Source organism: Aspergillus viridinutans (genome assembly GCF_018404265.1).
Source record: "Aspergillus viridinutans IFM 47045 DNA, scaffold_2, whole genome shotgun sequence".
Taxonomy (NCBI): domain Eukaryota; kingdom Fungi; phylum Ascomycota; class Eurotiomycetes; order Eurotiales; family Aspergillaceae; genus Aspergillus; species Aspergillus viridinutans.
Genome location: NW_025091218.1, coordinates 2,363,635 through 2,385,868, shown reverse-complemented (window position 1 = coordinate 2,385,868; position 22,234 = coordinate 2,363,635). Strand labels below are relative to the sequence as shown.

At 50.2% G+C, this 22,234-nt stretch overlaps 6 protein-coding genes across 6 annotated transcripts; 3 read left to right on the top strand and 3 right to left on the bottom strand.

Moving 5' to 3' along the window:
• Positions 1-307: 307 nt before the first annotated feature.
• Aspvir_004342 (ERF4 family protein) lies at positions 308-1,891 on the top strand (the record flags this gene model as incomplete). Its single annotated transcript, XM_043267571.1, has 3 exons — positions 308-315; positions 478-488; positions 513-1,891. The coding sequence occupies 3 exons, from the start codon at positions 308-310 to the stop codon at positions 1,889-1,891; spliced, it is 1,398 nt and encodes a 465-aa protein (XP_043123506.1).
• A 625-nt stretch (positions 1,892-2,516) lies between these two features.
• Positions 2,517-3,926, top strand: Aspvir_004341 (AP-2 complex subunit mu; the record flags this gene model as incomplete). The annotated part of the gene is made up of 1 exon (XM_043267570.1): positions 2,517-3,926. One exon carries the CDS (start codon positions 2,517-2,519, stop codon positions 3,924-3,926), a length of 1,410 nt encoding a protein of 469 aa, XP_043123505.1.
• Positions 3,927-4,482: 556 nt separating this feature from the next.
• Positions 4,483-5,337, bottom strand: Aspvir_004340 (uncharacterized protein; the record flags this gene model as incomplete). Its single annotated transcript, XM_043267569.1, has 1 exon — positions 4,483-5,337. The coding sequence occupies one exon, from the start codon at positions 5,335-5,337 to the stop codon at positions 4,483-4,485; it is 855 nt and encodes a 284-aa protein (XP_043123504.1).
• Positions 5,338-9,135: 3,798 nt separating this feature from the next.
• Aspvir_004339 (FHA domain-containing serine/threonine-protein kinase) lies at positions 9,136-11,393 on the bottom strand (the record flags this gene model as incomplete). The annotated part of the gene is made up of 5 exons (XM_043267568.1): positions 9,136-10,087; positions 10,137-10,417; positions 10,573-10,869; positions 10,918-11,203; positions 11,254-11,393. 5 exons carry the CDS (start codon positions 11,391-11,393, stop codon positions 9,136-9,138), a joined length of 1,956 nt encoding a protein of 651 aa, XP_043123503.1.
• A 302-nt stretch (positions 11,394-11,695) lies between these two features.
• Aspvir_004338 (putative C2H2 finger and ankyrin domain protein) lies at positions 11,696-13,684 on the bottom strand (the record flags this gene model as incomplete). Its single annotated transcript, XM_043267567.1, has 2 exons — positions 11,696-13,575; positions 13,633-13,684. 2 exons carry the CDS (start codon positions 13,682-13,684, stop codon positions 11,696-11,698), a joined length of 1,932 nt encoding a protein of 643 aa, XP_043123502.1.
• Positions 13,685-15,120: 1,436 nt separating this feature from the next.
• Aspvir_004337 (ATP-binding cassette glutathione S-conjugate transporter YCF1) lies at positions 15,121-20,254 on the top strand (the record flags this gene model as incomplete). The annotated part of the gene is made up of 9 exons (XM_043267566.1): positions 15,121-15,417; positions 15,497-18,319; positions 18,371-18,474; positions 18,527-18,572; positions 18,626-19,410; positions 19,467-19,621; positions 19,688-19,756; positions 19,841-19,932; positions 20,000-20,254. The coding sequence occupies 9 exons, from the start codon at positions 15,121-15,123 to the stop codon at positions 20,252-20,254; spliced, it is 4,626 nt and encodes a 1,541-aa protein (XP_043123501.1).
• Positions 20,255-22,234: the final 1,980 nt, after the last annotated feature.

The following is a 22,234-nucleotide window of genomic DNA, read 5'->3' as shown; positions in this document are numbered from 1 at the left end:
CTCTTAAATTTTCGTCCTATATCAATTGTCGCGTCTTCGCTCGTTCTCTCCCTTATGTTTCTTTTCTCTTCCCTTTTTTCCCCTCTAATTGTACAGCCTTGTTGGGAGAGCCACTTCTATTGAGACAGAGACCTGCTTGACTAGGTACAAACCATTGAGAAACGTACATAGAGCAATTCGAATCAAATCAAATCGAAACAGACCATACCAATCCATCTCTTTTCCCTGACTCTCGCACTTGACCACCATCATCCTGAGCATCAATTCAAACATCATCAGGCATCGACATCGAGGGACCACCGCGTCGATGTCATTGTGCTCTGCTTGGGCCTTCCATGTCCCCTGCCTCGCCCCTTTCTGAGTCTTGTCCGCCAATCACAGCCTCCCCTGCCGCACACCACCGCCTGCCCTTTTCCCCTTCTCCTCCTCCTCCATCATCATCCCTATTATTATTACTATTATTATTGCTCCTACTAGCGATAGTGGTGGTAATATCCAGGCCTCCCCCTAAGCCATTGCGACGACCATTTCGTCCGCTCCTCTATCCCTGTCGCCCGGTGGCTCAGTCCTTGTTCCCAAAACGGCGTCTTCAACGGCCTGGGAACACTCGCACATACTATCATCGCCCGAGGCTGAAGAGAATTCCACTACTCGCCTCCACCGCCATCACACGCACCGTTCTCTCGAGTTCGACCGTCGTGCCTCCCCATACTCATCACAGTTTACCGATTATCCCACTCGAAACAGCCTGAAAAAACCCACCCTCCGGCAAAAACAACTCCAAAAACGGACGCATTCGTTGCTCACCACTACCATACTCCGACCCCCCGCTGTCCGACTCGCTAACCCAGTCAATTACGTACCCCGAATTACCCCAGTCACCGTCCCGCATCCGCTGCAGATTTCCGACGAGCACCTGCCTCTGGAAGCGCACCGAGACGCGTATCCGCTTCTGACCATCCCTGAACGACGCCGCAGTCGGTTGTCACAAACCCCAACAAGCTTGGTAGTAGAGCGCAGTCAGGGCGAGGCCGAGAGTGGACGCTCCAGCATCGCAGTGCCTCGAGGGCAGAGGCGCAGTGGCACATTCGATCGCCATTCTGCTCTGCAGGAGATGTCCGAACAGGTGGAACACAGCAACAATGGTTCTCAAGAGGAAAAAGACCTTAGGTCGCCCGAACGGGCCCATCTAGCCCAGGATACACTCGCTGATCAACAGGGTTCGCTGGGACCGCTGCATGGGGATCGTCCGCGCCATAGACCGTCACAGATTTCCCTGCGTTCACAGTCGCAAATCGCCTCGATTCCATCAAACACAGGTGCACCACCGACCGGCGGAGAGGCTGAAGTCGCGGAGGAGTTGGCATGGGGCCCCGCGCATCCTTGCTACCCTCATGTCAATCCACATGTTCCCATCGGGTCGCAAGAATACCTCACGACTCGAATCATTCGAATACGACGCGATTGGATGGTGAAGGGGGATCTGGCGCCGACGTTCTCGAACCTCTATCCTGAGATTCTGGACCCGTTACTACCGGAACAAGAGTTTCGGCGGGTGATTGCGACGGTGAACGAGGAACTCATCAAGGCGTTTGATCCGTTCAGTTTCCGCAATCTGATTGATGGCGCGCTGGGTCTGGTCACAGGTTGGTTGTGGGAAGATATCGGTGCCCCTGGTATCAAGACCCATCTGCGACGGGTGGAGGATTGGCTTGACAAGTGGAATCGCGAGGTCGGCGCGAAGGATGGGGTACATATATGGAGTCTGCGACGGACGGCATACATGTCTTTGGACATCCAAATCCCGGATCCCAAGGTTGGCATCATCCACAGCGAGGGCGTGTCACTGCCGGGGACGAGACCAAACAGTGGCGTTGGGCTTGGATTCTAAGCTGCAACAACATGTCAGGTGGGCTGTCATCTGGGACCTTGCCTTCTTCTCTTTCCTCTTACTTTAATACCTTTATACCCCTTTTAATTCTTGTATACCCCTTGAAACGGCCGTTGTGCGTGATATCTAGCGGGTTTTAAGGCGAATTCGGAATACTGGGCTTTTTTGCCTGTTGGATCTTGTCATCTTCAATGATATCCACATCCGCAACTTCAGACTTGTTTCTCTAGAGATTGAAATCTGTTGCAGAGGACATGCCGATCTGTTCATATGCATGTCCGTCAGTGTGTCCAGGCTATCTTCTGTACCTGTGACTTTGATGTACTTAGGATCTTGCGACATAAGTTGCTAAATTTTGCAGCAACCATCAACGGAGCGTCACACTTCATGTAAATACTTGCTAATAACATTGTGAGACTTTGGCAGTAATTTTGTGAATGATCGAATTGATTGATAGTAGTTGCTTAGTAGAAATGGTCTGGACTAAACTGACCGACTTCCCCACCTTCGGCCCCAATTTATCCTGAGAGCTTCTCCGGCAAGATCCCCAATTTAATCCCTCCCTTCTGCCAGGGCACCCATTCCGACGCCCTCCTTTCCCCCTTCCAGTGACCCCATATTCAAGATGCTCTCCGGCATTCTCGTCTTCAACCAAAAAGGCGAGAACCTCATCTTCCGCGCCTTTCGCAATGACTGCCGTCCGCGCCTGGCCGACATCTTCCGCATCCAGGTCATTTCCAACCCCCAAGTGCGCTCGCCCATTCTGACGCTGGGATCGACGACGTTCAGCCATGTCAAGCACGAGAATATCTACCTGGTGGCGGTGACCAAGAGCAATGCCAACGCGGCATTGGTGTTTGAGTTTCTGTACCGGCTGGTGTTGCTGGGGAAGAGCTACTTTGGGAAATTTGACGAGGAGGCCGTCAAGAATAATTTTGTTTTGATTTATGAGTTGCTGGATGGTGAGTGTTTCCTCAAACAGAGGGACGGAGTGGAGGATAACCGTTTCCCAGAAATCCTCGACTTTGGCTATCCCCAAAACACCGACCCGGACACGCTCAAGATGTACATCACAACGGAGGGCGTCAAGTCCGCCATCGTCAACAACCCGACCGACTCGAGCCGGATCACAATGCAAGCGACCGGCGCGCTCTCCTGGCGCCGCGCAGACGTCAAATACCGCAAGAACGAAGCCTTCGTGGACGTAATCGAGGACGTGAACCTGCTCATGTCCGCAACGGGCACCGTGCTCCGCGCCGACGTCACCGGCCAGATCGTCATGCGCGCCTACCTCTCCGGCACCCCGGAGTGCAAGTTCGGGCTGAACGACCGCCTCCTCCTCGACGGCGACAGCAGCGGCGGCGCAGGCTCGTCCTCGTCCTCGCGCGCCCCCTCCGGCAGCAAAGCAACCCGCGCGGCCGCCGGCTCCGTCACCCTGGAAGACTGCCAGTTCCACCAGTGCGTGAAACTGGGCCGCTTCGACGCGGACCGGATCATCTCGTTTGTGCCGCCGGACGGCGAGTTCGAGCTTATGCGGTACCGCGCCACGGAGAACGTCAACCTCCCCTTCAAGGTGCACCCGATCGTGCGCGAGGTCGGCACCACCAAGGTCGAGTACAGCGTCGCCATCAAGGCGAACTACAGCTCGAAGCTGTTCGCGACGAACGTCGTCGTCCGCATCCCGACGCCGCTGAACACGGCCAAGACCACCGAGCGGACGAGCCAGGGCCGCGCCAAGTACGAGCCCGAGCATAACAATATCGTCTGGAAGATTGCGCGGTTCTCCGGCGGCAGCGAGTACGTGCTTACGGCGGAGGCGACGCTGACCAGCATGACGAACCAGAAGGCGTGGAGCCGGCCGCCGCTGAGTCTGTCGTTTAGTCTGTTGATGTTTACCAGTAGTGGGTTGCTGGTGCGGTATCTCAAGGTGTTTGAGAAGAGCAACTACAGCAGTGTCAAGTGGGTGCGGTATATGACTCGTGCGGGCAGTTATGAAATCAGGTACATTTCCTCCCCTGCTACGCTGAGAGCGTGACTAACGAACTTGCAGATTCTAGTGCATCATCTTCGCTACGATCATTGAGCTGGGTGTTTGGCGTTCGGGTCATTTCATCATTACCATCAGCATTTCCTGTATTATTTAGTTCAAGTTCTACAAATATTATAATAGACTTTCTGTATAAAGCGGAGTCCGAGAACAATACATTATGCCATGTGGTTGGACAAAGAACGCACCGCATAATGAACAAAGAAAGACCACAAGTTCTGGTTGCACAAGGAATGACATCAGATGATGATATAGAAATGTTAGATAGTATTATACATCGGCACAATATACAGACAAGATAGATCACAGTCAAAAGCCGGTAGACAATTTGCGACGGCGATAGCAGATAACCAAACACCGAAGAACCGGAAGATAATAAAGTAATACAAACCACTGCCGTAAGCATAGGTATGGTCGAAAGTAGAGCCGAACGGATGTCGTAAAAATACATAGCACTTGGGATAGAAGAAAGGTATATCCATGAATCAGGTATCAAGTTCAGTCGAGGCAAAAAGTCGAAGGCGACGGATGCAGAAGAGAGCAGCTAAAGCCAACTCTCATCGATTCGACCGCGGACCATCCGCCGTCCGCGTCGCAATCCCACATTCCCCTCTCCAATGAGCGCCTCCCACCTGCGCCCAATGCTATCCTGATCCTTGCCGAGTTGGCGCGCGCACTCGTCCCAGTCGCGCTTGGAGAGCTGGAATTTTTCTAGGACAACCTCCACAAGTTGCCGGTCATCTTCGGAGGTCCAAGAATCTGGCCCCGTTTCTTCAATGGACGGTAGCGCTGCGTCGGGATCAAACTGCGACTGCGAGGAGGGAGACGGCGAGGGCGGCAGCGGTGCGCGCACCTCGTCGCAAAGCTCTTGCTGTCGTCGCTGCGCGGGAGAGGGCGGCGATTGTGTGGTTGGTGGTGAATTCAGAGAATAAAAGTCTGATTGCGATAGACCGAGGGGGAGATCGTAGGGGACGTAGCGTCGACGCTTTGGGGTGGAAAATCGAGCGCGCGGAGTCTGAACTTCTGAGTCTGCGTCGCTGTCGGCCTCGTAGCTGGCGCGTGTGCGCTTGTTTGCGCCGCGAGAGGGTTTCGGTGATGGTTTAAGAGAGGAAGGTCGAGAGCGTGTTTGTGTCTTTGGCTTTCGTGGCCGTGTGGAGGATGTGGAAGATGCGAGGTGGAACGGACTCTGGAGACGTTCTGGTTTGGCTCGTCGCGAAGACGGTGCGGGAGAGCCACTTAGAAGAGATTGAAGGGCGCGACAGGTCCCCAGTAGCCCATTGCTTGATGGAAAGACGTCGTTGTCGGACGGGGGAGGCGTCGAGAAAAGGCGATTGGGTGTGAAGCGCGACCGGGTTGAGGAGCGTCGCATGTCGCAGGGAAGCGCAGAAGGGAGCAACATGGTTGCGAGCATGGATATCAAACGTATCAAGCGACACGGAATGAAGGATTGTATAGATAGATCTGATAGTGGCGGTGTTGAATGAAGGGAATGGCTTTGTGTGGGCGCGCCAGAGGAATGCGCCAGCGCGAAGTGTTTTGCGCCGGGGGAGGTCCAGTCGGCAGTAAAACGCGATAGGAAAATCAAAATGAGTGGATGATAGATTTCGAAATGAGCGCTGTCAAATGGAATAGTTTCCGAGTTGTGCGATTGACTTGGTGGATGAAATAATGATGGAGGATGGAGAGAGTTGTGGAAGTTGAGGTGGAAACAATAATAATGTAGCGATAATTAAATTTTGGGGGGGGAAAAAGGGAACCTGGTGGAGGGACAACTGGGCACAGTCACTGTCAGTCTGTCACAGAGTGGAGTTCCGCAAGCGGCGATAAGCTAAATAACAATCGAATATGGAGGGAAATTAGATATCAGATACACTGTGGATACCCAAAGAACATTTTTAGAATCATGAATAAGAAGTGTCTGCAGAATCCTCAAGCACTTTCTTTGCAGTTGTTGAAAGATGGGGCACTCTCTGAAAGGACAAAGACCCGGAGACCTCTCTCTCCGTCCCTTTCCTCTTGGTTCGCTTTCTGCTCCTTGATGTCTGTCTCCTCGACGGGATGAAGGCCCCGTCTTATTTCCCTCGTTCCACTTGAATTGATGCTGCCTTCACCGGATTCATGAACTACTTATCCCCTCTGTCTGATCCACAGTCCCGGTCTACATACACTATGATTTTCATTGACTCCAACTGAGACACGAGGGAGAGAGGGATGAAAGTTCGACCTTGCATCATAGTCCCCAGCAACAAGCCACATCTCCAATTGACAACGGTCCTCCGGTGACACGCCATGAAGTCATGGCTTTCTGGTCTGAGCTGCTCGGAAGGATCGGGTGAGCATTGCATGTGCAGCTGCATGTGCATGTTCGTTGACATTCTATTAGCGTGTCATAAGATGAGGTTACGGACCAAGACAGTTATGGAAACACCTTCCAGAGAGTTCTCGAAATCAATGAAATCACCTTGAATAGAAGTTACCAGGGAGAAGAACTGTGTCTCTGAATGCCCTGGTCTCAGGGAACATTGTCCCTCCATTCTTTCCCTCTAGGATAGCATCCTGCGGTCCATCCCAATCCTCTCCAGCAGCAGTAATAAAGACCATCCTAAGTCCTGTAGACTTGCTCATTTCTCTCAACTCATCCATCATCCACATCGGTCCTCTTTCTTCTCCCAATTTCTGGTGCACATATACAGAATTCATCCATGAACCGCGCGCTTTCCTGATCAGGTAATATTACAGACACGACACGAGACGCGTCGATACGCGTCCAGGTCGCGTTTTCGCGTTGACCAATCAGAACAACACTGACACCTCAGGCTACACGCACTTCGAGCTCGATGCCTGGAGATCACGGCCACGATTCCGCTTCAAGTTAGTTAATATGAAGACAGTTGAGCTAATAACGATGGAGAGCCTAAAACTTCACTACTTGCCGTACGGAGGAGTACCGGAAACTGTCTCCAGTCCCTGCCGACCTGCAAGGGTACTGATTCCGAAAACCCTCCTATCATCCCATCTTATCGGTGATATCGATAGGGACCACGATAGTATCAAGCCATCAACCCACCATCCCACCCTTGTCCCTTGCTTCTTCGAGACATTCACATTCTTGCTCGTGGGGAAACTCACTTTCGGAGCTTGAGACTGATAACCTTCTGATCTATTATCAAGGTTCCTCTCTGGGTGGCGGAGACTCTCCTTTGTCCCTTCAGCCTTGTGTTTCACCAGACATAGACAGCCAGGCTTTGCTTGATTGAAACCAGGGACACCCTGTCTTTTCTAGTCAACCCTGTATGGGTATCAATGGCCTTGCTTGATCTAAGCTGATGCAAGGATATGCTCGTGGTGCTGCCTGATCCTTTGCGGCCATATTTCATCATCTTGCAGCTCACGGTGCCTTGTTCTTATGGTTCTGGCAGCATACATCATGCTTAGCTTAAAGCCACAAGCATAAATTTCGTTGATAATGGCTGGCGACACAGCCCGTAATAAAGACAGCAACGACATACACCTCCAGGATGGCGATCCTAAACAAAGAGCTTCATGATCCTCGAGGTCAAGTCTACGAAAGGAGCACAGGGCGTGAAACTTTCTTTGCTGCCCTTTTCAATGAGCAATATTCATCTGCGTTACACATCAAGGGCTTACATCGCCAGGCAACAGAGACAGAACCCAGGGCAGAGTCTAGGGTGACAGCTAAGAAGAGTCGTATCCTCCTGTCGCCCGGACAAACGAGTCCCAGCCTTCAACAGGCCCGACACATGCAAGGGATCTAGATCACTCGCCGATAGCTATGATCAACATTCCGCAAGCACGATTATACAAGACATGCAGTGATGCCCCGCAGCCCCATTTAGTCTTGAATATTGACATATAGATGAGGCTACTCGACTGTCATGGCAACATTCGCTACCCTTGAGAGCTACATTGCGGATTTTGGTCAATGTGCATCACACGGTGCTATTTGTCGAGTATAGCTCATAACCAGTATCATGCTTATACGTGGTTGGTCCATCCGAGTCTTGCTTAAAACATTTATTCCATTTCCAGGTGGTAACAAGGGTGACTCCTGCTGACCAGTGACCAGAGGTAAGATCGGTCCCATTCCATGAACATCCCTACTGTCTCAGTCTCCTCCATTGGGATACTTTCGAGTGAGCGACTAGTAGAGCTGAAGGTGCAAGGTAACGACCGTTGTGGTCAGGCGACCATTGATATTCCTTTGTATACCTCCTGGCTTGGCTCAAATTAGCTGTAAAACTTTAACTTCGTCCCAGACGGCCAAGGCTGCTGGCGTAGTCAGTGTTCTATCACAAATATTTGCAGAAATCTGCTCTTGGTTGGCAGTGCAAGTCCGCCTCTAATCATGCGTCTTTTGGGTAAAGGAGGCACTGGAAAAGCTTCAGGTCAATCCCAGTGCTTTAGGCACGAGCGTCGTCGAGCGGGACAAGGTGCGCAGCGAGGCCATGGATCATTGTCAACGGAAGAAAGACCAGCATCGTTTTGATAGCTTGATGGCCAGGGCGACTTTAGTATGAGACAGGTTCCAACCTATGACTTGATGCAGCGGAAGGAGATCATTGTATGAATCATGACTCACAAGCCAGGATTGCTTAGACACCTCCAAAGTGTTTTTGATGGATCCATTCCATCGCCAGCGCTTCAGGCATCGGTCGTATGAAACTCATTGACCCGGGAGTTTTGTGGGCTGACTTGGTGTGCAGAAGTGGATTCCCAATATGAGGGATATCAACCAGCAGTTTCCCAATCGATGATACCAACAACGTTGTCTCCGCGCACGAGAATGTTGAGGCTTTGCTAAGATCGCCATGAGTAAATACTAAAGGCCAGGACTTGCTTTATTATTTGATAAGTTCCTGAATTTTAGGGTCAGGAATACAGCAGTCAAAGTAAAAACCACTATTAACAGAAGCAACACCCATGCCTTCCAGGGCCTGAAGGTCTCGCATCTCGCGGATCATGTCTGCTAATTGCATTCACATCGTTATCAGAGCGATTGTATCGGAATGCCATATCTTCCAGAGATTCAAGCCCATAGTTATTCTTCTGTGATCAACGATCTAGGAATCTCATTCAGGATACTTCCCCGAGATTTAAAATCTTTGTCATCCTTTTGGCCTCTCTTACCTCCCTCCATACTGATAGTCTTCAACATCCTGGCGCTCGCCGAATTGAATCAAACCCAGTTTTTGACAATGTTCGTGCCATATACTAAATGCTGCCGCTTCCCGGTGATACTATTTCTGACCTCCTCGTAGACCTCATTCTCAAGTTCCTCCCAGGTGTTCTGAGCACTCTTCTTCCCTGTTGGGCTATCGTTGATATTCTTCAAGAGTGCAGTATTGGCCTTTGAAAGATATGGGTTTATAGATGGAATCGCCCACTCATACTGGTTGAACTGTTCGCTCTGATCTCTATGTACTTCAGATTGCTCGGAAGTCTCCAGGCTTTGCTCGGAAGAACTTAGATACCTTGCTTCCGAGTCAATTTCGGCAATGTCGTTTTCCAGATCATGGAATTGATGTGGATTGTCGTTTAGTTGGCCGTGTCGCGGCAGGTCAGGATCGGAGAGTGTCGGAGAGAGATCTCTGCGTTGTCCAGGCGATGGTGATTCCATCAATATCGCCTCTTGAGCGACACTTGCCGTTGGAAGAGCTGATCCAGAAAACTCGCTTGGCAAATCCTCTTGGGAATGTTGAATCTGAACGACATCTCCGTTCGTCTTGCGGACTTGGATCAGATCGCGGAGCTCGACCATCAGTGGCTCCTTCGGTACTCGAGGCTTCCAGTCCCTAACGGATCGCTTGTAGAGCGCTTCAAATGCCTCTTTATGAGCAGGATTGGTGAACCAACAATGACCCAATGCTTGCTTCACATCCATGCGCTTTGTCTCATCGAAGACCAGGAGACGAAGAACAAAGTCTTTCGCCCGCTTGCCAATCATGGTGCAGGTCAAATTCGCCTCGAGTCTGTCGAGAGCACCCTGTCGATTGCCCTGGCTGGTTTTCCGCTCAGGCAATGGAGAGCTGAAAGGAGGTTCCCCCGTCAGGAGCACGGTTGCAACACAACCTAGGGACCATAGATCTACGGCTTTTGTATAGCCTTGTCGGCTGGATCGAAGGACTTCGCTACGACAAGAGTTAGTATATCAAAGTATGGAAGCCTAGTTGCACTTACGGAGCGCTGTAGTCATACGTGCCGATTTTTGTGGACATTCTCTCAATCCGAGGCTGTACTAGCCTCGCACATCCAAAGTCAGTGAGCACCACTCTGCTCCCATCCGCCAGGGACGTCATGAGAATATTGTCTGGCTTCAGGTCTCTGTGAACAATATTCTGTTCATGGAGGTAATGCAGAGCCATGAGAACCTGTCGCACGATCACGGCAGCTTCAATGTCACCAAGCTTTCCACCTTTGTATTGGATGAATGAGAACAAGTCACCAGCAGTCACGAGGTCCTGAAAAAGATATCTTTCTTCAGTTAGCGCGAACTTTGGATCTCATCAAGGCTCGTCTCACATTGTATTGCTTGATCGGATCACCTTTTCGACCCTAATAATATTCGGCTTTGATTGCGTTAGTGCCCTTCTGATGGGACTCGAGCAAAACCTACGTGGCAGAGCCTTGCCAGGATTCTGGCTTCCCGGTCATATACTTCGAGTTTCTCCTGGATTTTCCTTGCGATGTACCCACAGTGTGTGCGCGCCGCAACCACGCGGTCCGTGTCCATTTCGAAGAACCTGGATCTTTGACCGTCAAACTCTTCAAGAACCCTGTCCTTCAAAGTCCGGAGATCAACGATCTTGCATGCAAGCTGCTGACCAGTCTCTCTGTTGAACGCCATATGCACCTGCCCGTACGCCCCGGATCCTAATTTTCGCTGTGTAATCGTGTACTGATCCTCAAAAACCTACACGCAATCAGCATGTGTTCAAACTTTAGCAGAAGTAAGGCCGACCCTCATCTCGACTCTCTGCAGCACGTCAAAGTGATCCTCTTCTCTGTGGCCGTCACGTCGGTACAAAAGGTGGACACTCGGGGACAGTTTCAGAATATCGCCGTCGCTCAAGAGAAAGCTACCATTTCCCTTTCCCATGGGATAGTTGTTCCACGACGTGCCGTTCAGCGAGATATCTTGAGCGTATACTAACGGTGCGACTTCGTCGGGATTGTCTTGGTCGAAGATGATGGTGTAGATTCGGAGGTGACGGTTCGAGATGAATGGATCGTTTACAACGTATTGGCTATGATTACAATTAGCATTGAAGGATTCATAGAAAGAGAGTCTCAGTACCATCGTTTCTGGTCTCGACCGACGTATATCTCGTTATTGCTGGATAGAGTTAATGGGTTGCTTGTCTTCCCAGTTCGTGGGTCCACTTCCAGAAGTGTACCGACATAACAGCCTGGACAGGATGGCTGGCGCTCAGACATTATACAAAGTAGAGATGAGAGTGGTAAGGAAATATGGAGGGCTTTGGGAAAAGACTGTAATCATGCAAGACTAATGATGGCGGTTGTCGCTGTCAAGAGGTTCAGGAGACTTAAGCAGCTCATATTACCTCCCAGTCAAAGTCAGGTGCTGTGTGCAATAGTACTGAAGTCGCTGGTCAAGTCTGCGCGTCGAAAAAGTCATCATCCATTTCAGCTTTATTTCATTCAATTCTATTTCGTACAGGACATCAATGTTCGCAAATTCTCAATCATCAAGTGTTGACACTGACACATCTCACTGATTACTTTCCCTGCATCCTTCGAATGCGTTCCTCCGCTGCTCGAGCGCGACGCTCTCGCTCCAGTCTCATCCTCATCTCCGGTGTCATTCCCCTCATTTCTTCTTCTCTCTTTTCAGATGCTGTCTTTTCCATCGCTCCTAATGCTCGGCCTCCCGCTTTTCTCAATTCTTGTAGTGAGGCTGCTCTAGCAGCTTCTTCCTTCTTTAATCGCTCTAATTCAGCCTTGCGCCTCTTTGACTCTTCCTCTTCTGCAGCTTTCCGCTCCCTTTCTGCGCGACTATCAACTTCCTCCTTGGATACCGCAGTTGGGACCTTGGCAGCGTCCCAGTTCCATTTGGACTCTCCCAGTTCGTGACGCGCAACGCGGAATGCATCACGGGTAGCTCGATCGCCGGCAAGCTCGAAAGCAGTTCTTCCTTCGCCGTTGACAACCGTTGGATCAGCCTCGGCCTTTGTAAGGAGGGCCGAAACTACCGATGGGGAGTCCAGATTTGCTGCAAAATGCAAGGGAGTAGGACAGCGGAAATATTGCGGAGAATCTGATGGACGGAACGCGAAAGATGAGGGTATAGAGTTTTTGGAGAGATAGGACATCAAAGCTGGTACTTTGGACCGTCGAATCAGGGCTTGTATCTGAGATGTATGCAGTATAGCCTCCTCCTCCTCCTTCGACACTTTTGGCTTTTGCTGCTGCGGCCGTGGTGTTGGAGGCTTCACAGTTTCTGCCCTCTGATTTGCCTCTGCTGCTGCAAGGGCCGCTTCATCGATCTGGCTTACTTTCACGCGAGTAAGTTCTTTGAAGCATCTCATAAGCTCGTCTTGCGTGGCTCGACGAGTGCTGAATGGGAACCCTCTTATTCTGGGATCATTCTGTTTTAGAAATTGACCCTCATATTGCCCAAATACGATCTTTCGGTTCGTATTGCCAGTCGCTCGGATGAACAACAGTTGCGCATTATCGATCATCTCCTTCCAGTCTCTCAAGAGCTCTCTGACCTCCTTCTCCAAAGCAGCCTCGTTATACCTTCGAAGGCTAGAACCAGCGGAATGTGCTGCTCCTCGAGCGGCGTCACTAGCAGATTGAGAACCACCCTGCTTCCGTCTCGTTGTATAGCGATGGAATGACTTGTGGGCGATGACGCGGGCCTGCCGCTCCTCAACGCCACCTTGTTTACGATGAATTTCGGGGGCCAGAGAGACCAACATGGCAGCGAAATGGCCACCTCCTATCATGCACATGAAGATATGCGGACTGTGCGTGGTTCCATTCGCTTGTTGCTGTGCATTCGGTCTTTGTGTTGGTAGCGGCGATAGTTGCTTCTTTCGCAACGAACCAACGAGGTGTTTAGGTTCATCTTGTTCGTCATTCGAGAACAAAGCTCTATAGACACCTAGTGATGTGTTGGATGGCAATAGCGAGCTTGAAAACCAGTAAAGAGGGCTCCTGCTAGCTGGCTTTTTGCTTGGTGACTCCTCCGCCTCTTCAGCTGCCTGGGCTATCCTGGCCTGCCTTTTCAGCAAGGCCGAGAGCTGCACGTCTTCTTCGTCGTCTTCCTCCTCTGACGACTCGGAGCCAGATATTGACTCATCCAAATCTCCAACCGCTTTAGCAAATTGTGCCTCGTCTAAAGTAGGGTTGCCTCTAGCTTGCGCTTTGACGTTGAATCTGTGGTGGTCCGACCGAACGTGCTCTCGTTGTTCTTGTACATTCAAAAAGGAGACTTTGCAAAGGGCGCAAGATGCGGAAGTAGCGATCACCGGGTCTAGCGTCGACAGATCGAGCGGTTCTCTAGAGGGTTCGACAGTATCTTCAACGGCTATGGATTGGTCATCGCCCTTGGTGGTTAAAGTCGAAAGCAGATCCTGAGGAAGATGATACACTAATGAGGGTCAGCTATGCGCAGACTTAATCTAGAACATGAGAAGAACGTGCATACCATATAGAGGTCTTTTCAATAACTCCTCCACCAAAGGAGTATCTGCGACCATTGCGTTGTCACGTAGTTTTATTCCAGAGTATGTTCAATCGCGGAGACGCAAAGCACTGCGGCGAAATGTGCAACCCTCCAAAAGTGATAAGTATACCGCCTTAGTGTGGGGCTACTACTGTATTATGAGAATCCAGGCACCAGTATCATGATTTTAAAAAAAAATTCCATCATCTTTTATTGATGAAAGTGTTCTAGAATTTTCCGGTCAGTTATTTGGCTTTGCTTACTGACTCATGGAGGAGACTTAGTCATATGGCTGGGTAGCGCAGGAGTCGTTATGTGCCTCAAGCGGGGACCCGATATGGCAATTGATGACCGACAGAGTAATTGCTCTGATCGCACGACAGCCAGGCCATTACACAGAATCATTTATGGAAATCTATGAGTAGCGCATGGGAGTGCTATACAGACATAGTCCTAGTTGTGATTGGGACGCTGATGAACCCAGGATACTGAATCATTCGACCGTTCTCCCTTAAGGGTCGCTTGATATATATATGTGAAATCGGTTGCGTTCTCCGTACATTATGTTCGATAGTAGATGTTATATTTCTTGCGTCAACTATCACAAGCGGCATATCGCGAGCTGCATACTTCCGATCTAAGGGGGGAAAAGGTCAAACTGCGATCTGATCATCACCATATTGTGTTAACATGTAGTACAGAGATTGTCAGACAACAATTGAAGATCGGTGGATCCCAAGGAAGCCTCAACTTGCAAGGCATTACATCATCGAGGATTGCTCAAGATAAGACAGAGCAGGGTTTATTCTTGATAGCTGCGAGCTTAAATCAGCCTGAATTGGTCTAGCTATCTTGAATATGCTCGCCTCCCAGACGGAGAACACCAGCGTATGTCTTAAAGCTCCCAATAATTCATCTTCAGAAATTGACTCACTGATTACGGAGTATTGAGGGGAGTCGTGGAGAAGGTGAGGAAATGTCATGCCAAGCGACCCAAGACATTCTCCGAACTGACTCACGGTTCCAGCCTCATCGGAATTAAGCACGAACGGTTATGTCATTATTCAAATCACAACAGAGAGTATTATACTCAACATTTGTTGGAAATCGCGACATTGTTGAGTGGAATAGAGCTGTACATATCTTCAATTCTGAAGTGCCCATTGAGTATCCTTGCCTCAATCATTCATTATAGGTAGTTCCAACCCGAACCTAGGTGTCTTCGAACCAATACTACCTTATTTCCGAGACGCCAGCAGCAGCGAAGCCTGGACCTTTAGTAATCAAGCTGCAGCTAGTTTCTTATCGCTTCGAATTATTCTCCTTGCGCCATCAGACAAAATCCGCCAGTCTCGTATTTGAAATCACTGGCATTCTGAGTTTTTAATCTCTCAGTTAATTCCCTCTCCTTTCCTGTTGCCAGACGGTTCAGGGATCTTTGGAGTTGGGGTCGTTTGTCCGGATACCAAGATGCTTGATGGCAACCCCCAGGTGATCCTAGGGAATTCCCATTCCACACCACTTTCATCATCGACTTTGGACTCTCCGTTCAGTCCCTCAAAAAAACTTCAGCCTTTTTGTGGTGATGTCGAGGGATGGGGTCCAATAAGCAAATACAGATTTGATCTTACACCATGTTTCCTGGATTTTGGAGTAGCTCTGGTTGCAGCATGGGGCTTGCTCATGGGAGCAGGTGCCATTTGGTTCTTATTGAAGAAGCGTGCGCCTCAGCCCGTGTCGAAAAATTGGCACTTTTATGCAAAATTGGTAAGATCTTCTTTTTAAAATGGACGTTACGACCGTCCGAGCCAGATCGTTATCTAACAGAGGCATTCCTCGCTAATAGATTGTGCTGGGCGCCCTGATTTTCACGACTGCCCTTCAAGCCGCAATCCAAGCCGAGTCCGCTCCTCGTCTCTTCTTGGTTGATTTTCGCTTCTGGAGTTCCATTCTGGTGCTCGCGTCTCTTGGTGTAATATTTGCGGTTCAATATTACGAGCACTGGCGCAGCAGACAGCCCAACGGCGTTGTCCTGCTCTACTGGCTCTTCTTTACCATCGCTTACGGCATCAAATTACGGTCGCTGGTCTCGCAAAAGGCTTACGAGGATCAACTCCCATACTTTGTTTGCATCAACGTTAGCCTCGGTCTGGCGCTGTTGGAATTCGGACTCGAATACCTGGTTCCGAAAAAACAAAGTGCGTACGATGCCTTGGGTGATGAGGATGAATGCCCGTACGAGTACGCCGATATTTTCGCAGTCCTCACCTTCAGCTGGATGACACCATTGATGAAATTCGGCTACAAGAACTATCTTACTCAGGATGATCTGTGGAATCTACGGCGACGCGACACTACGCGCGTCACAGGAGACACTCTGGAGGAAAAATGGGCGGAAGAGCTGAAAAAGTCAAAGCCGTCTCTGTGGCTGGCGTTGATGAAATCGTTCGGCGGCCCGTACCTGCGCGGCGCAATCATCAAGTGTGGAAGCGACGTACTTGCCTTTGTCCAGCCGCAACTCTTGCGCCTCCTAATCAACTTCATCAAATCATATAAAACTGATGAACCTCAGCCCGTGATCAGTGGTGTGGCCATCGCGCTGGCGATGTTTTTGGTCTCGGTAACACAGACCATTTGTCTGCACCAGTACTTCCAAAGGGCGTTTGATACCGGTATGCGCGTCAAGTCAGCCTTGACTGCCATGATCTACGCCAAGTCTCTAAGACTCTCGAGCGAAGGGCGTGTATCCAAGACCACAGGTGATATTGTCAACCATATGGCTGTCGACCAGCAACGCTTGTCAGACCTGACTCAATTCGGCATGCAACTCTGGTCCGCTCCTTTCCAAATCACTCTTTGTATGCTGTCCCTTTATCAACTGGTCGGTGTAAGCATGTTTGCAGGTATTGGTGTGATGATTCTCATGATCCCGTTGAACGGGGTGATTGCCCGAATGATGAAAAAGCTTCAGATCATACAGATGAAGAACAAGGACTCCAGATCACGACTGATGACTGAGATCCTGAACAACATCAAGAGCATTAAGCTTTATGCCTGGAATACAGCATTCATGAACAAACTCAGCCACATCAGAAACGACTTGGAGCTGAACACTCTTCGCAAGATTGGAGCAACTCAATCAATTGCAAACTTCACCTGGCAGTCCACCCCGTTCCTAGTCTCGTGCTCTACTTTCAGCATTTACGTCTTGATAAGTGATCAGCCTTTGACTACAAGCGTGGTGTTCCCGGCCTTGACTCTGTTCAATCTGCTCACGTTTCCACTTTCAATCCTGCCTATGGTTATCACGTCCGTCATTGAAGCGTCCGTGGCTGTGAAGCGTCTGACAGACTACTTTACTGCGGAAGAACTACAAACTGATGCAGTCACATTCGAGGACCCAGTGACCCATGTGGGTGATGAGTCTGTCCGTATTCGGGACGCGGCGTTCACCTGGAACAGATACCAAGGCGACAACGTTATTGAGAACATTGACTTTAGCGCTCGCAAAGGGGAGCTCAGTTGCATCGTTGGTAGAGTCGGTGCCGGTAAATCCTCCTTCCTTCTGTCGTTGCTGGGTGATCTCTGGAAGACCGAAGGCGAAGTTGTTGTTCGAGGCCGTATCGCCTATGTCGCGCAACAACCATGGGTGATGAATGCCAGCGTCCGTGAGAATATTGTTTTCGGACATCGGTGGGATCCTCAGTTCTATGACCTCACAATCGAGGCTTGCGCTCTGCTTGATGACTTCCACAACCTGCCCGATGGCGATCAAACTGAGGTCGGTGAGAGGGGCATCTCCCTCTCGGGTGGTCAAAAGGCTCGCTTGACACTTGCCCGGGCGGTATACGCTCGTGCAGATATCTACCTGCTTGATGATGTGCTTTCAGCGGTCGATCAGCACGTCGGTCGTCACCTCATCAACAAGGTACTTGGTCGGAATGGTCTTCTCAGCGGCAAGACCAGGATTCTGGCCACCAACGCCATTCCTGTGTTAAAAGAGGCCGACTTTATTGCTCTCCTAAGAAATAAGACCTTGATTGAGAAGGGAACCTACGAACAGTTGATGGCTATGAAGGGCGAGGTGTCCAATCTCGTACGCACAACCATGAACGAATCGGAGGACGAAGGTTCCAGCAGTGACGGCCATGATCTAGCTAGTCCTGAAGGCTCGGAATCCACCACTGTCATTGAGAATGCAGAATCAGAGCCATCAGATACGGAAGCTGAGCAGCAAATAGGATCACTTCTCCCCATCAGATCCGGCGCTGACACTACTCGGCGGAGATCGAGCACCGTCACACTACGGCGTGCCAGTACGGCGAGCTGGCACGGTGTTCGGCGTAAGCTTGGTGATGAAGAGAACGTCCTGAAGAGTAAGCAGACGCAGGAAATCTCGCAGCAGGGTAAAGTCAAGTGGAGTGTTTACGGAGAATATGCCAAGAACAGCAATGTTATCGCCGTCTGCTTCTACTTGCTCACGCTTCTGGGAGGGCAGACGGCGCAAGTTGCCGGTAGTTTCTGGCTAAAGAAGTGGTCTGAAGCCAGCGAAAAGCAGTCTCACCCGAACGTCGCCAAGTTCATTGGTGTTTACCTGGCTTTCGGTCTGGGGTCTTCCGTCTTGGTTATCCTTCAAAATTTGATTCTCTGGATTTTTTGCTCGATTGAGGTATGGCCTGAATCGGATCACAAGTGAAGAACTACACTAATACGACAACAGGCTTCTCGCAAACTGCATGAACGCATGGCATTCTCTATCTTCCGCTCTCCTATGAGCTTTTTCGAGACTACTCCGTCCGGCCGGATCCTGAATCGATTCTCAAGGTAGGATGCAGTTCTATACCCTGTTGATATGAGGGCTTACGACGTTGGTTAGTGATGTGTATCGGATTGATGAGGTCCTTGCTCGTACTTTCAACATGGTATGTGAAAAGCCGGCCCTCTTAACAATCTGTCACCGCTGACGTCGAGCTAGTTGTTCAGTAACTCGGCAAAGGCACTTTTCACGATGTTTGTGATCATTGCAACGACTCCTGCCTTCATTCTGGTGGTTATCCCTCTGGGCTACGTTTATCTGCAGTACCAGAAGTACTACCTGCGAACCTCACGTGAATTGAAGCGGTTGGACAGCGTCACTAGGAGCCCGATCTATGCTCACTTCCAGGAGTCGCTCGGCGGCATCTCCACAATCCGCGGCTATCGACAGGAGAACCGGTTTGCTCTTGAAAACGAATGGCGCATGGATGCGAATCTTCGGGCTTACTTTCCATCCCTCGGTGCCAACAGATGGTTGGCTGTTCGTTTGGAATTCATCGGTTCGGTTATTATTCTGAGTTCCGCGGTGCTTTCCATCATCTCGGTCGCCACTGGCAGTGGTCTATCTGAAGGCATGGTCGGTTTGGCCATGTCTTATGCTCTTCAAATCACTCAGTCCTTGAACTGGATTGTTCGACAGACTGTCGAAGTCGAAACCAACATTGTGTCCGTCGAGCGGGTTCTTGAATACGCGAAACTGCCCAGCGAGGCTCCTGATGTTATCTTCAAAAACCGCCCGGCTATCGGATGGCCCGCTCAAGGGGCGGTGACCTTCAAGGACTACAGCACGCGGTACCGTCCTGGACTTGATCTCGTGCTCAAGGACATCAACCTAGACATCAAACCTCACGAAAAAATAGGCGTTGTTGGCCGTACAGGTGCAGGAAAGAGTTCGTTGACTCTGGCGCTCTTCCGGCTCATCGAAGCCGCTGGTGGCAGCATCAGGTGAGAAACACCTGCCCGATCTAGTTGTCTTTGCAATTTCTGACGTTCTTTTATAGTATTGATGGCCTAGATATTTCTACTATTGGCCTATCTGACCTGCGCGGACGTCTTGCCATAATTCCCCAGGATCCTGCCATGTTTGAGGGCACTCTGCGTGACAATTTGGACCCGCGGCATGTGCATGATGACACGGAGCTGTGGAGTGTCCTAGGTATGTTGGGCCCGACTCGCTGCATGCTCAAGCATTGATTAATTGACTGACCCCGTAATTGTGTAGAACATGCCAGACTCAAGGAGCATATCGCTCAAATGGACGGTCAGCTGGACGCACTGATTCAAGAAGGAGGTAAAGTTCTCTTTTGCCACCGCCATGCCCCCCTCTGCGTCCTTGCAAAAATCAAAAGTCCGAGTTCTAACGTGATTGTAACAGGATCTAATCTTAGCCAGGGCCAGCGTCAGCTGGTATCTGTGGCGCGGGCGTTGCTGACACCGAGCAATATCCTTGTGCTTGACGAAGCAACAGTAAGTGGCCGTTGACTACACCGTTTCTTCCTGTACATGATGAAAGTTTACTGACGGCTTGTAACAGGCGGCAGTCGACGTGGAGACGGATGCGCTGCTCCAACGCACCCTGCGCAGCAGTGTCTTCCAGGAACGCACAATCATCACGATTGCGCACCGCATTAATACAATTATTGACTCTGATCGAATCGTGGTCTTGGACAAGGGGCGGGTCGCAGAGTTTGACACGCCCGCAAACCTGATCAAGCGTGGCGGCAAATTCTATGAGCTGGTCAGGGAAGCCGGTTTGCTTGACAGCGATGGAGCAGCGCTTGTGCAGTAATCTAACTTCCACCTAAAGAGGAAGCTGATATTGTGACTGGCTGGGGGAACCGGATCGATTTTCCAGCTCGGGCCGATCCCTTTTTTGTCTGGACTACTGTAAGGAAGGCGAAAAATCTGTTTCCCTTATCCTCTTTCCTGGTTTGTGGGAAGCGCCCCTGTTTCGGCAAGAGTACATGCCGGTGCTCTGCAATGCATGGCGAACTCGAGGACACAGCTCTGGGTCGTTACAGCCAGCCGTCGTCGCAGCTTTGATCTGTAACAAAGTCCGTGCGCATTGAAGAGGGGTCTTCTTGGAGACCCTCAGGGTGATCGATCGCCGATCTGGAGGCGCTACGATAGAATCCTGATTTACAGCCGGCCTTAGTGTCAATTTCGGCTCCGGAGGAGGAGTGGTCTGGCCTGGAACGACAAGCATTGAGTTCATGATGTCAAGAGGGGTCTATGATTCCCTGTTTTCAGCGTCATTACGGAGTATAGTCAAACTGTGTACAGAGTATCTATAGTGTAGGTAGAGGGATTGCCTTCCCTTTGCATATAGTCATATAAAAGTTGTTTGTTCCACTGTGCACGAACTCAAGAGTAGCGGTGTAGGGAAGCAGCTAGGAGGGACCATGCAGAAAATGCAACTAACTGGCACGTAACAATGTTGTCTAGGGTGAGAGTGAGGGACACTGTCGCTGTGAACTACTGACAGCCATTAATTAGTCATTTCTTGAAGCTGTATTACAAGTTTACAACCACGCCAGCCACCGAGCTGAGTACCCCGCCAAAGCAGACGTGGCCCACCCAATAGTAGCGCAATTCAGGTTTTCCTTAGAAACATACAGAGACCCATGGACCAGGTTTAGCTCTTCTGGGTTCTAAAATATTCTTTCGAAATGATATAGCTCGATCTGTATTGAGAAAAAGTGTGGAGAAACAGAGATCACCGGGTAGAATGGACTCGCGGCGCTAAGGCCATCCTTGGGCCGTTCATGTTCACGCTTCTTAGTTCATACAAAGGCTTCCCAGTGGACGGAAGCATGGATAAACTTCTCAATTTGTCATCCCTTGCATCGTTATAGACTGCTGCCTTTGCCATCATGTTCGACGTCTATCAGAATTAACTACGGGGACCAAACACTATCTCATTCTCGCGTGGCAGACGCCGGACGGCCGGACCATTGCTCGACGTACTCCATAGACTAACTAGTCCGTAGTGTACCATCTGTACGACTATGAATGATACCTCAGCGGGACACTAAGTCGCAGGAGCCGGATCCATCTACGAAAAACTTACTTGGATACTACTCTTGAAATTACAACTATTTTAGTTTAGCAGAGGAGTAGCAGAAGGATTGAGCGGAGGGCCCCGCTTAGATTGAATTCAGATTCAGATCTTGCAGGGAAGCCCGGCCGGTCCGTCCGTCCGTCGCAGTGAGAACCTGGTTTTCGGGTTGAGGTTGTTCGTGGATTTACTAGTTGGCGGTATATACCTCGGTGATTTGCAGTAGATGGTGTAAGATCTACCTCTGGATATGCCTGACGGGTTATTACACATTTAGTGAGATAATGACAGATATTTGTATATACTTTTTCTTCACAGAGTATGACATTGAATTGAAACTGGCAATATCCGACATCCTACACTGTACTCCGTAAGCATACTCTGTACTTAGTAAATCACCGAATGGCATGGCACAAGTGAGACCAGCCGCAACGCTCAGGCAGTTTTGATTCTCATGCGATAGACGGACCTGAGGTCGCCAATGAGACGTATCCCGAAGCATAAACTTCCAGGCGCCGTGATCGACGAAGATCGCCAAGCATCATCCTTGCGTCGATGCTCGCATAGTCGAGTCGATCCATCACCGAGTCCGTGGCTGCAGGGCTCATACAACAGAATAGTTAAATGATTGTGCGATGGCTTGAAGCTGTGCGACAATGGCATTGATGAAAGGTGGATATCCCCATGTTTCTATCTACCAGTGACATGCAT